This window comes from Tachysurus vachellii, chromosome 26, assembly GCF_030014155.1.
Source record: "Tachysurus vachellii isolate PV-2020 chromosome 26, HZAU_Pvac_v1, whole genome shotgun sequence".
In the NCBI taxonomy this organism is placed as follows: domain Eukaryota; kingdom Metazoa; phylum Chordata; class Actinopteri; order Siluriformes; family Bagridae; genus Tachysurus; species Tachysurus vachellii.
Window position 1 is genome coordinate 3599549 of NC_083485.1, and position 13511 is coordinate 3613059.

The following is a 13511-nucleotide window of genomic DNA, read 5'->3' on the forward strand; positions in this document are numbered from 1 at the left end:
TACGCTAAACCAAATATAATAGTTATAAAACTTATGCTTAGACGTTTCTTTTCTAATTTTAAGCTTGAATGTGTGTCACGTTCTCTTGGCAGATAGTTTTGCTCATTCTAAACATTTATATTCAAGAAAGATTTTAAACCTTGAAATTAGCAGTAATTTAACAAACAGTATTTGATGTATTGTTATTTTTTAATAGGCAATACTAGATCAATTTGAGGGTTTTAAAGATATTTTCACTCATCTTTGGCTCTGTGAGGTACAGAGTTACCTCAGTTAAACACAGTTATGCTAAATACTTGGTGTGAAAAATAATTATTTATAATTCAGCTCATCATTTTTAAGTAATCTTTGCCCAAGTGAGGCATAAAAACATGCAAAACACATTAATGCTGAGTGAAGCAGGGGGTGAGGGAGCTGGGGGCACAGAATGACATGCAGGAAATTTACCTCAGGACTCTTAAGTCACCGTATAAGTTTGTTTATTTGAATTCTTAGGTATGTTTTGACAACAAAACTGAACAAATTTGTTAGCTAACAAGCTGATATTCTACCTACATCAAGAGAAAGCGCAGGCTAGTTAATCTGCTATCCTCATGTTTACCACAGAACATTCTAGGCACAAGCTAAACACTTTAGCTTTAGCTACTTAAGCTATACTTATTTTAAATTACATCTTGACACTGACACTTCTGCAATTTGTTACCGAATATTATTATTTTAAAATGGTTTCAATCCATCTTAGAAAAAAAAAAGCTTCCATAACTGTTTCAAGCCAAAAGAACCTTTACCTTGGAGATAAAATAAAAGAATTATAATTAATGCATATGATTCTTTCTTTCTTTTCTTTTTTTATTTTTAGAAAAACCTTTTTATCCATAAAAATAAATATTAACAGTAAATAAAGGAAAAAGGACGTGTGTTGAGTGTCCAATAATACACCTCTTTTTTTTAAAATATTTTATCATAAATATAATAAATAAATAAATAAATAAATAAATAAATAAGGCACCATTAACTTGACAAAAAATATCTGAAACTGATTCCAGCAGCAGAAAGATTTGTAGCACACATATCACTCTAATTTTCCTCTGAGCCCAGACCCTGTGTTTAGCACAATAATGAGACGCCGGCTCCGTCAATCCTCCCAAGAAATTTCACCCAGGCAAATTAGCTAATAACTCACCATCCGTAATGAACTAAAACACTGTCATCTAAAATTTATGATGAATTTTTATTTGCGGGAGAGAGTTGCCTCATTTAGCACACAGGGCGCAAAAACAGGGAGGTGCGAACGCATGAGTGAGAAACTGGAGGGGAGAGAAAAAAAAAAAAAAGAAGTGTTAGGGTGGCTGAGATGGGGTGATCTATTGATATGACAGTTTACCATGATTAAGAAACCTAAATGAATTCTGGATCAGTATAAATGATAATGTCATAAAATGTTATTTCTAGATACAGCATGTTACTTTAAAGGGTTTAAAGGAAAAGAAAAATCTGAGGTAGTATTTCTTGTACGGAAAATATGCATTGCAGCAGTTTCCTCTACGAACATATGTTAAAAATATATAAATAAAGATTTATAGTTACTATAAATATAAGTATGAGAGAAGAACACCTGGGGGTCAGGTTATAGGAAAATAATCAATGACAGAATGGTGTGATACAGACCAATTGTGCTACTTCCTCTAACACAACAGCAATTTCCTAATATATAATATGTTTTAATTTATTAAATAATGATGTGTGTTCTCTCAGCTTTTTTTTATTTTTTATTTTATTTTTATTCACTGTTAAAAAAAAAATCACACTGAAACTGGAGACTCCTTCCATCGTTTCAATTCGATTGAACAATTTCTGTGCAGAAGACTTAACCATAACCAGAGCATAGCATGAACTGACATCAGAGCTGCTTTTAAAGGAAACAAATCAACACCATTGAACCAATCCGAATCGAGAATTCGTGATGTGACGTGGTATTATTATGACAATTCTAATTAAATACAATAAAAGTTTGCACGTATAAACAGTGCGTCACTGACGTTTAAGCTGGAAAGTAAAATAAAGAATTGTGAAAAGTGAGCAAGTTACTGTAAACTTTCATGTAATAAATCAACATCTCATACAAAATAATATCATTTCCCACTTATTCTTTTCTTTAGTTGCGCTTTTTTTGTAATAAAAAAAAGGTGTTATATAGTATTTTATGGAAGTCAAATCAGAAGCACCTTTAACATGTCTGATATGTCAGTCGAGTTGATAGAGCAGAGATGAAACTTCAGATCATGCTTATTTGTTTTTATTAATAGCAATGCCTCTGATGTCTAACTTAATAAATAGCTGTAATAAAAAATTCTGAGAAAAAAAAAAAATCTTGACAAATCTGAGGAGGATCTGTCGTCTTCGCTGCAAATCATTCTGCCTTGTAAAAATCACAGAATGGGTCATTACATTAAACCGTCTCGTCTAATGTCCCATTCTCCCCGAGCTGGCTCGAGGCTAAAAAGAGAGTAAGACAGAGAGGTCTAATGGTCTATAGCATTAGTGGGTTAATCGTCCTGTCCCGCTCGCCCGTTTTACTTTAATTGTGAACCGTCCCGTTCTGCAACTCCCTCAAGTCACAAGAGAAGCCTGAATGCGTGACAAGTTTTTGCTCAGATTTAGGTTTTTGCTCATTGGTGGTCTGGGATTATCCCTGGCTAAACTGTAAACCTCATAAACAGAAGGAGAAAATGAAAGATATGGTCAGGAGAGACGTCTGTCGCATTTCACAGAGGAGTGCTGACCTATAGTGCCACCTGCTGAAAAAGGAGGAGTAATCAAGATAAAAAGATTTCATAGCACAGAAACAGGTTGTTGGTTTATTTTCATTTTCATAGTCCCAGCTGCAAGGTTTCTAATAACACGCTTGTTCAGATATGCTAACGCTTCAATAGTTCTATAGCTTCTATGACACACACATGCAGTCTTATAGCAGACACTCTGAAGATAGTTCTGGGAGAGAGTACTAAGGCTGACAAGAAGGATGTCTTTACCTGTTTGTTTTCAAAAAATTCTTTAATTTTGTACACCTCGAACAATTCCTGACATTTTTTTCCCTCAGCCTTGGCTCGTTGCTCGGAGTAGGATGCACTCCAACTGGCAGACAAACGAACTCCTCCCCAGTCTCGGCATTCTGATCGATGGGTTCTCTTGGGTCAATTAGCTGATGGCTAATTGATGAAATAATCCAGTCATTAAGTGCCACAAGGAGGCAGTGCAAGTAAATAAACATCATCATCATTATCCTCACTGGCCAGTTCTACCTGATGAGAGAAGAGAATGCAGCAGGATGCCTGTAAAGAGAAAGTGTTAAAAACATCATCTTGATAGCTGCGTCCTAAATTCAAATCGTCCGCCTACTGACGATACCAAAAGGTAAGCGTGAAGTGGATTTTTTTTATGCTCTAGATCTAATATTGCCATCTATTAACCCCCTACTGTCTATATTTTGTCTGCCCACATTATTATCTTCTTTGCTAATACTTCCACGTTATTGTAGAGCATAACTGCACACCTGTGGCTACAGAGACGTTGAGCGAATCCACGGCACGGTGAAGCTCTCTTCTGGGAGGAACAGTGAGGAAAACGTTGCACAGCTCCCGCAGCTCAGGAGACAACCCGAAACCCTCGCCACCTGCAAAATCAGCCGAACATGATCTCTATTTCCTGATGTGCTTCTACAGTAGCTGTTCTACTACTTCTTATTAGTCAATAGTTATTTTATTATAAAGAGACATCCCTTTTTGGATAGGCTACGATTTTATTAAGCTCGGATTATCAACCGACGGACAATGCTGAGCCAAATACTCCCGAGGTTACGGCAACATTATGACGAAGGTTGTGATTTAGGACAAGTACCTTACGGTCAGTGTAAAACCAGCATTAAACATCATGCAATGGTATAAAATAAATGCTTATTAATCACCAGAGGTGGGAGTAAGTCACAAGTAAGTCTCAAGTCATGAATGTCAAGTCAAAGTCAAGTCGAGTCTTTTTTTAATATTTGTCAAGCAAGTCTCAAGTCTTAAATTTGCGACTTAAGTCTGACTCGAGTCAGGTCGAGTCACCCATCTCTGAATCATTTGACTCAGGTCCGAGTGAAGTCTCAAGTCATGAAGTCAAGTCGAGTCTTTTTTTAACATTTGTCACAAATTTGCGACTTAAGTCTGACTTGAGTCAAGTCATGTGACTCGAGTCCCCCATCTCTGTTAAACACTTTGGGTTTACCTTCATGGCAACTGCCAGACACACTTATCCTGAATGATTTATATTTTTAAGTCATTTATACAGCTGAATGTTAAGGGCACAGCAGTGACTGAGTGGCTGTCCTGGGATTTGACCTCACAACCTTAACGTCAGTAGTCTAATATGTTAACTATTAAGCTACCACTCCCCCTTTATTCTGATCAGCAGCATGGTAAATCCAGAACCTATCCTGGGAATACAGGAAAAGAGGCAGCAACACACCCTGAAAGGTCCACTGCCAACTGTATCTCCAATTCAACTACCAGAATGGCTTTGGGAGTAGGAAGGAAACCCAGAAAACCCAGAGGAAAACCAGGCATGCCTGTCAAAACCAATCAAACCAAGCCATGCCAGTACTGCACTGGTGTACCTTTACATGAAGGAGAATATAAACAGGTAGAAGATGACAGACTTGGACATACGTTTGTTAGTTCCACATTAATCTAAAAAAAGAATATACCCATCAGCAGCAGTGTAGGTTTGGACATCTTGAAGTCAGAACACGGGAAAATGGAAACTCCAGAATTCGTCTCTCCAGAACTGATTGTGCCGATCGCTTGCCATCCTTGTTTGAGTTTTATCTGCAAAGTACAGAGTGTATACAGTTATGACTGGTTAAAGTTAGTGTCTACTGACTTCTTGTACTCAAACTACGTGAAAATGTTATGTCTGATTCGTGCCTGCCCTCTAGAGGCAGAAAAAAGTAAGTTTTAGACCATTGATCGGGTTCTAAAAGGGTACAAGGAAAGGAGGCACACCTTTATGATGTCAGCCAAGTTCTCATAGCCGTACACATCCATTATCTCCATCACTCCTGAGCTGGCTTTGCTCACCACTGGAGTTAACGGACAGCTGACAGAGAGAGAACAGCACCATTAATATCATACTAATATTGGTACAAAGTTGAGGAGCAAACCAAAAAATTTTACCTGTTGCGAATGCTACTAGCTACTCTGTCCACTCCAAGAAAATACGCAGAGCGAAGGACAGAGCCGAAGTTCATTGGATCCTGCACTCCATCCAAGACGAGCCACAGCGGACAGGAGTTTCCACTGCGCCAATTTCCCTGCTCACTGCTGGATTTCTCCCTGGTGAGGAAACGTAATGAACTGGCTTGAAGGCACAATCCCTGGTGGACCGCACCACCGGTCATCTTCTCCATCTCCCGTTTAGTGATGTGCTTAATGGGAACACTTCTCTTGACTGCCTCCTCACAAACCTTCTCAACGGATTCCCTTTGACGTCCTTCGCTGCGTTTCACATACAGCTGAGTGAGCTTCCGTTTCCCCTGAGTCAAGGCTAGTAAACAAGGTGCCACCCCGAAGACCAACTCATCTTGATCCTTTCTTTGGAAACGAATAGTTGTGGCCCTTTCCTTGGATTTCTTAGGAAGCTTCTGAGTATCTGGTTCTGACTTTCTGAGGTCCTCCAAGCTCAGCTTCTGGAGTTCAGAGGAGACTCTGCGCTCAGATCCAGACACTCTGTCAGGACCTGACGACTTCGCCGTAGGACGAACGATTTTGGAGAGATGACCTGAGGATTTGAAAGGGTTGCGTCTTAACCGATGAGCGACTTTTAAACCAGTGTCTTTTGGGCAGAAGAACATTTCAGAGCTGTGGTACAGTGCATGCTGTGTGCGGTCTGAGAAAGGGAATGTTAAACTCTCCAAACTTGTGTTATTTTTAAGAACTGGAGAGATTCTCCAGGCGTTTCTCCACATTTTTATGCAAGACAAAAATACAGATCCTTTATCTGAGAAATAAATTCCACACTCAGAAATACACTGACATGATATACATCTACACAAACCCAAATGTTCTACAAAAATACCAGTTTTATCTAAACAAACTTCAATGCCATATCACAACAAACTTCTCTATCATTTGTCCTTCAGTGTCGGTATCTATTAAAAGCCTCATAATCAACAGATTACAGTTATACACTTTAAAGAGACAGGTACTGATGTTAGAGATCGCACTCTTCACTTGTGCATCCTACCCTCGAGACAAACATGTGCGCACTGGTTTGGGACAACTTCCGGTGTACGGTTCCGAGATCAGTTTTAATCGTTTCCTTTAAGCCGCACTGATAGCGCCGCTTGTACTCGATGCTGATCCAGAGTCGGTGTTAAGAAACACAAACAGAGCGTCTGAAACGGAGCGTTGTCGCACATGCGCACAATACATTTCCGGCTAAAAAGTAAACGAATCCTGTTCAACACTCAAAAGAACCGATTCCATGAGTCGAGTCTATACAAAAGATTTTCTCGATTTACAAGATTTTTTTGTATTTTTTATTACTAATAGTATGACTAACCTTATTTCGCTAAAATGTCTTCATTTGAATATTCATGACAAACTTATTTTGAGCCAGGTTTAGCTAATTTTTAACGCAAAAACTATTTTTTTTTTAAAGAATATTGTCAAACTGGTGTTTTCTGCTGCACATGAATTTAGATGTGAAAATATAACAACATCTTCCACTAATTTTTCGCTTTAATTCGTTTGAGATGAATCGGTGTCAGTTTGTAGACTCGACTCGTAGCTATTGGAGTCGATTCTTAAATACTTAATGATCAGAGAATCGACTCTTGTGTGAGATCGAATCCCAGCTTTAGTTACCATGCAACGAGACGCCTTTGAGTGACATGCTGTTTGAAAACGAACTGGCTAGATGTGTAATATGTATGTACAAGACAGGTTTGTCGGGTGAATAACGTTTTAGTTACATATATAAGACGTGGTGATTCTGTAAGATATGATTCTTTTCTAGTTCACTACACAGCTCAGATTAGGAGTAGATGAGATGGCTGATGGATGGTGTACTGACAGTGGGGAAGCTGTGTACCGCTCCCATGATGCAGTAAAAAACCTCAAAATAAGGTAACTAAGTTTTCTAAAACTAATTAGCTACATAGCTAATTAACTGGATAGCTAGCTGTTGTGTTTTCCTAGATAGCATGTTAGCCAAAAGGCTAATCACAACCCACCAGGAGTCAACTGTTAACTCTAACCCTAGTTAATGTTTATATGAGCATGATCATGGGCTTAAAGATGGAAAATGATGTGTGTGTGTGTGTGTGTGTGTGTGTGTGTGTGTGTGTGTGTGTGTGTGTGTGTATATATATATATATATATATATATATATATATATATATATATATATATATATTTTTTTTTTTTTTTTTTCTGCAAAAAGCATAGCTATAATGTATTTGGATATCCCATTGTTATTTTTCTGTATCACATCTCATTCATTAACCAAAGCATCTTCAGTAAGATCTGTATCCTGATCTGGTCAGGATTAGTGAATGTGATCTATGACGTGTCTGGAAACACCATGGATTGCTCCAGAGATTGGTATCCAGTCTGCATGGAGTTGCACATAAACATGTCCCCATGTCTCTTAATGTTCCCTTCTGCCTATTAAAACTACATCAGTAAGCGTAATGGCTACTCTAAATTGCCCCAAGGTGGCTAGCTTATTAATTATTGAAAATACCGTTTCATGTCTTGTGTAAGTTGGGTCCTGTATGTGCATGAATAAGTGGGTACGAAGCTGTTCCTAATAAAGTGACGTTGGCTTTTTTTTTTGTAGAATCCGGATTGAGCGAGTGACCTCTGCAGCTGCTCTTGTGCACCATCCTGAACAGCAGCAGCGGCCGGAGCGAGGCGTCCTCGAACTAAACCCATTGATCTCCCAAACACGATCAAGTGAGCGAAGAGGAAATCTAATCCATATTATCTATTACGCCTTACTGTATGCACATGCAGTTATACTGTACATAAAGGAGCAGGGAGTCATTTGGGGAATCATTTTGGAATGAGTTAAAATGTTTCTTGTCATTTTTATACAGCTAGTGATGAAGAAGAGCTGGTGGTTGGCTGGCAAGAGAAACTATTCAGTCAGGTAAGAGTTCATAAACTGCTATTTTATGTATTGGAACACAATCCAACACTCTTTTTTAGCAGGATGATTTTTCCATTACGGTGACATGTAGTATGAAGTGGACCTGTACCAGACCGAGTCGGTGTGCCAGACGCCACTGGAAAAACAGTATCATGCCGAAATCGTGGAAATGGAAAGATGTAAAAGAAGACTAAATCATCGCATTTTTACCTACACGGACTTTGATCGCTTCACCAACTGGGAGGAGGTGGGATATAAAAAAAACATGATATGACTGTTAAGTTCTGTATGTAAGTTACACCCTTTCTAATAGGTGTGATTTGTTTGAGCAGCAGGCTCAGAGTCTGCTAACTCCATCCCAGAGCAGGCCCACCTTCCTGGCAGAGCGCATGGCAAATGTCAGGCACAGACGCCAAGACAGACGGCCAGCGTAAGTCCGTCTCCTTTATAACTATTGTGCGGAGCTCCTTATATTGCTGTTATGTCACATAGAAAATGAGCTACGTCCGATTCTATAGAGACACCAACATTCCAAAGGCCCGATTAGTGGTGTGGGAGCCATCCAGAGAATTTATGAAGGGCAGCCATATTGTCAACACACCGATGCAGACCATGCACATCATGGCGGATTTGGGACCTGCCAGAAAGTAAGTCTCTCAGCACTGTGTCTTGTGTAGTTTACAGACTTGTCATGTGTTTTCTCAAACTTCTACTCTCCACATAAATTCACCAAAACGTACACCAACGAACCGACCGTACAAACTTTCTAATCAGGCTGGGGTTGAAGGAGAACGAATACGTCTTGTGCACCATAAAAGCCGACAGCAACGGAGTCCTTATGGTGAAACCGGATTTCAACAACGGTAGAGGACCCTACAGGCAAGTGAGAGCTTTATCAGCTGAACGGAGCAAAGCAGGATATCTTGCTCGTAAGCAACTATAGTATCACGAAACATATGGAGGTATCAGAGCCGGGTTGACGGTATTCGGACGGTTTAAATCTGTCGCCAGGCTGGAGACGGACGGAGAAAAAAGGGATGTGTGGCGGCTCTTCCTGGAGAACGCCTCAGTTCCCATAAATGTGGAGGAGAAACAGCGGGAGCAGCGCATGTACAGAGATGTAAGTGGATGATGGTCTCATGATACAGTATATACTCAGATTTTATATCTTTATCATTTTTGTTCACGGGAATCTTTTAAGTTAAGAGACGGATGGACTGGCTAACTTTCATACTAGCCTTTTTGATTGACAGGTATTTAGGATAAGATATATGTGTGTGTGTGTGTGAGTGAGAGAGAGAGAGAATATAACTCAGTGTCTGTTTCTCTGTCTCTCTACAGCTGTACAGCCGCCATAAAGATTACCTCAGCAGCCTCGTTGGCCAGGATTTTGAAACGGTACGAAAAGGATTTGGATTCCTAAGCTACAGTTTTGTTTAGACCGGGAAACAAAGTGTGGGTCTTTTCAAACCGTCTGCCCTGCTTTCCTTGTGAATTGCACCGCACGAGTCGGCGGTTTATTATATACATCCTAGTCGTATCTGCGCTTAATATATCTGCTGTGGTGCTAAGCATGTATCAGGTACAGAAGGAGTTATTAGGGGTTTTTAGGGATACAGTGTAAGTGTATGTGATTATGAATAAAGGACCAATGAACATGATGAACATGATTCGATTACCAGTTGTGTTGTATTCCAGCCACCTCCAGGATATCTGCGTCTGATCGTTAACGGGGAGATAAGTGAGTATGATCTGAAACCAAGAGATTTTCAAAAAAAAACCTTATTTTCATATGTTATCATTTCTCTGGTAACATAAACGGATGAAAAGCAGCGTCGATATTCGTCGATATGGTGCGTTTTTTCCCCCAGTTTCTGCACAGGGTTATGAGTACGACAACTTATATATTCACTTCATCTTGGAGTTACCAAACAGTAAGCAAGCCAAACATCACATTTAATCATTTATTCGTTATATACAGTAGCTCGGTAAAGTAAAGTGTTTGTATGGTGGATTTGCCTGTAGACTGGTCCAGCGTGCCATCTCAGAGCTTGTCATGTGTGACTCAGACGTGCCGAACGCGTGAATTAGGCGAGGTACAGTAAGAAGCAGTTCACAGAGAATGTAACCTTATACAGTAAGAGAGTCTTATCCATCTGTAATATGCATATTCATTTAAATGATTAAAGATTACGTGTAAATGTCAGTCAACGCTTTGTATAAGTATAGATCGAGGATCAGATATAAAATACTATTTGTGGGAGAATTTAAATGTTATTTAATGTATAGAGTGATCTAGATGTGTGTTCTATGTCCAGGACAACGTGGCTTTCTTCTCCTACCCCTTCAGTTTTGAGTCGTTCTTCAGGAAAGAAGACGAGTCAGAGGGTGAGTAATGTGAGCGTTGTGAGTTTCTTCCTATACCCATGGCTTTAGAGTATGAATCTGTTTAAAAAAACAACAACTCCTGGACTTGTTTGTAGAGTCATTGCCTCAGTGGCCCGTGCTGTACTTCAGGGTTCTGTCGCTTGATTCCTGGCAGCGCTACAGAACCGAGGGATACGGCTACCTGGTTATTCCTGCGACGCCTGGTAAGACTTCTCTTCCATCCTTTTGTACTGATGCATGGATCACAACTAACCCTTGGTTTCTGTTTGGGTCAGAACTCTAATAAATGGAGAAAATGTACTGTGTATTGCCTCAGGGTCTCACAGAGTGACCTGCCAAACTTGGAGGCCCCTGCAGACCGGCACGATGGCTGAACTGAGACGTTTCTTTATCGGTGGCGCTCCTGAACTCGAAGATATCAGTGACGTGAGAATACCGGGAACATTCAAGGTAGTACGGACAACATATACTGTAGCTCAGTATGTTAACAGTGTGTAATGTACACCAGGACGCATGAGGGTTATTAGGGTTATTACCTCAATGTTGTGGACCAGTTTACTTTCCCTCACCAGCCTTTCTGGACAAATACAGCTTGTCATGTTCCCAAACCGATCAACTCTGTTCGGCTCCATACTGAAGACTTTCCTGTGGCAGAAACTGACACAAAGCTCTTACACTGACGACTCCTTACAAAAATGTTAAATAAGCAGCTCTTTAATATAATGTGACTCGATAATCTATAGGCTTTACAGCCAGAGCTAACGTCAGAGATAAACGAAAACGGAATTTAAATCGAAAGTGTTAACGGCGCCTTCTGACCAATCACTCACTCTCTCTCTCACTCATTTTCTACCGCTTATCCGAACTACCTCGGGTCACGGGGAGCCTGTGGCGTCATCGGGCATCAAGGCAAGATACACCCTGGACGGAGTGCCAACCCATCACAGGGCACACACACACACTCATTCACTCACATAATCACACACTACGGACAGTTTTCCTGAGATGCCAATCAATCTACCATGCATGTCTTTGGACCGGGGGAGGAAACCGGAGTATCCGGAAGAAACCCCTGAGGCACGGGGAGAACATGCAAACTCCACACACACAAGTTGGAGGCGGGAATCGAACCCCCAACCCTGGAGGTGTGAGCCGAACGTGCTAACCACTAAGCCACCGTGCCCTCTGACCAATCAGAATGGAGAAATTTAAATAGTGACATCACAAAGTTTATTAGGGGCAGTTTTAATAAATGCTATAATACACATAGTAATAGTTGGTTGTCCAAGTATAATAATGTTTAGATGTTCGCTTAGAATTGGTGGAAGAAATACATGTCATTTAAAATGTGTAGTTAATTAACGAACTTTTTTTTTTTTTTTTTTAAAGGGGGATCGTCTGAGCCGGTTTGGGTTCCGCACACAGACGACAGGGAGCGTCACATTCAACCTGAACTGCATCCAGCATGCTCGGTTAGCTGAAACGAAGCATGTTTTTATCTATGCTGTAGTATTTTTTTTTTTAACTGTTAATAATTCGAGCTTGTTGCTGTTTTCTCACAGCGCGTTTGTGGAGGCCAACGCTCTGAAAAAGAGACGGCAGACTGTTTTAGACCAGCTGGGAGGCCACAGTCAGAAAGGATCTGTTTATAACGTGCTAGGTGAAGCCTGATATCACAATACATTAACACACTGCACCAGACACCGCAGCCAATCAGGGCCTTGTACTGATTTATTATAGTGCATGTGGCGCTGGGATCCTAGAGGTTGATATATCAAAAGATGATATATATTTGTATGTGTGTGTGTGTGTGTGTGCAGAGGCATTCCAAAGGGCACGTAAGCGGATGCAGGAAGCCAGAGAGAGTCTACCCAGAGATCTGATCAACACCACTGGAGCACTCGACACCGAATCTTCAGCATGAATTTTTATTTATTTTTATTATTATTATTATTACTATTTTTTTTTACTAAATAGCAAAATAATCACCGACTAAAAAAGATCCATTGACGACTCCCAGCACCAGCACACAGTGAGCAGCAGAGGGCGCCAGAATCATGAATACATCCCACTGAAACCTGACCAATCATACTGAATTTGTAATAAAATTATAGAGAAAAATATTCTGATTTCATCTAATGGTTCTTACTCACTTGTTATTTTATCAAGAAATTGCAAAGTATAATGTCCTGAAGACTATCAAGTTACTATCGACTACTGTTACAATGCTCTGACACTGGAGATTCCTTCCAAACAACAGATTACGTAGCATGTCCCCTATACATATAGCTATATGTTGTAACCATAGAATCTGTATTAAAATAACTGCATTTATATAAACCTTAAAGCTGGAACTAGTTTCATAGTTATTAGTACAGACAATTAATCATCGCTTTTTGACCAATCAGATTCAAGAATTCTACAGCGTTGTGGTATAAGGATGTAATAAACTACACTACTACTACTACTACTTCTGTGTTCAGGCCACATGCATGTGGCAGGTGTCCAAGGGGCCAGTGTTCAATAGCATACACTTGATACGTGAGTATTAGTGTGTTTATTGAGAGGGTTTAAAGAGGGGTTGAGGAACAGCTGTGCAGTGTCGGAGCAGATCTCACAGCTGTGGAGAACGGCTGCGCAGTTCATTTGAGACGCTCTTCAAGAACCCGGCTCGGTTTGTTACAGTCTCCAGGGAGGACAAGACAGAACGAAAACGTTTCACATCTTCATCATCTTCACCCTGAGGGTCCATCAGGAAAGTGTGAAGATATGACCAGCTGTCCATAAGTTGAATATTTTTCAGATATGTTGTTAACAAGACAAATGTCAAACGTTATTCCTTCATCCCAAAGACTTAGAAATTTTGGACACTGGAGACTCCTTCCATAGATGCGAAAGAAATATCTCCTTGCAGAAAGCTTCACTATGAA

The 13511-nt window shown here is 40.1% G+C and overlaps 2 protein-coding genes across 4 annotated transcripts; one reads left to right on the plus strand and one right to left on the minus strand.

Moving 5' to 3' along the window:
- Positions 1-3047: 3047 nt before the first annotated feature.
- Positions 3048-6443, minus strand: mrm1 (mitochondrial rRNA methyltransferase 1 homolog (S. cerevisiae)). Of its 3 annotated transcripts, XM_060863669.1 has the most exons (6): positions 5214-6443; positions 5043-5136; positions 4745-4865; positions 3554-3673; positions 3303-3332; positions 3048-3209 (listed from the first exon to the last, which is right to left on the minus strand). In XM_060863669.1, exons 1-6 carry the CDS (start codon positions 6002-6004, stop codon positions 3199-3201), a joined length of 1167 nt encoding a protein of 388 aa, XP_060719652.1. In that variant the 5' UTR covers positions 6005-6443; the 3' UTR covers positions 3048-3198. The 3 variants fall into 3 exon arrangements, with proteins under 3 accessions (XP_060719652.1, XP_060719653.1, XP_060719651.1); XM_060863670.1 differs by lacking the exon at positions 3303-3332 and having other exon boundaries at positions 3048-3302; XM_060863668.1 differs by having other exon boundaries at positions 3048-3332.
- Positions 6444-6717: 274 nt separating this feature from the next.
- On the plus strand, positions 6718-12704 carry mks1 (MKS transition zone complex subunit 1). The gene is made up of 19 exons (XM_060862800.1): positions 6718-6968; positions 7057-7166; positions 7882-7997; positions 8141-8193; positions 8285-8440; positions 8526-8623; positions 8712-8840; positions 8968-9072; positions 9205-9313; positions 9535-9591; positions 9892-9934; positions 10065-10127; positions 10219-10289; positions 10512-10581; positions 10677-10784; positions 10898-11031; positions 11971-12053; positions 12144-12241; positions 12402-12704. The coding sequence occupies exons 2-19, from the start codon at positions 7090-7092 to the stop codon at positions 12503-12505; spliced, it is 1674 nt and encodes a 557-aa protein (XP_060718783.1). The 5' UTR covers positions 6718-6968; positions 7057-7089; the 3' UTR covers positions 12506-12704.
- Positions 12705-13511: the final 807 nt, after the last annotated feature.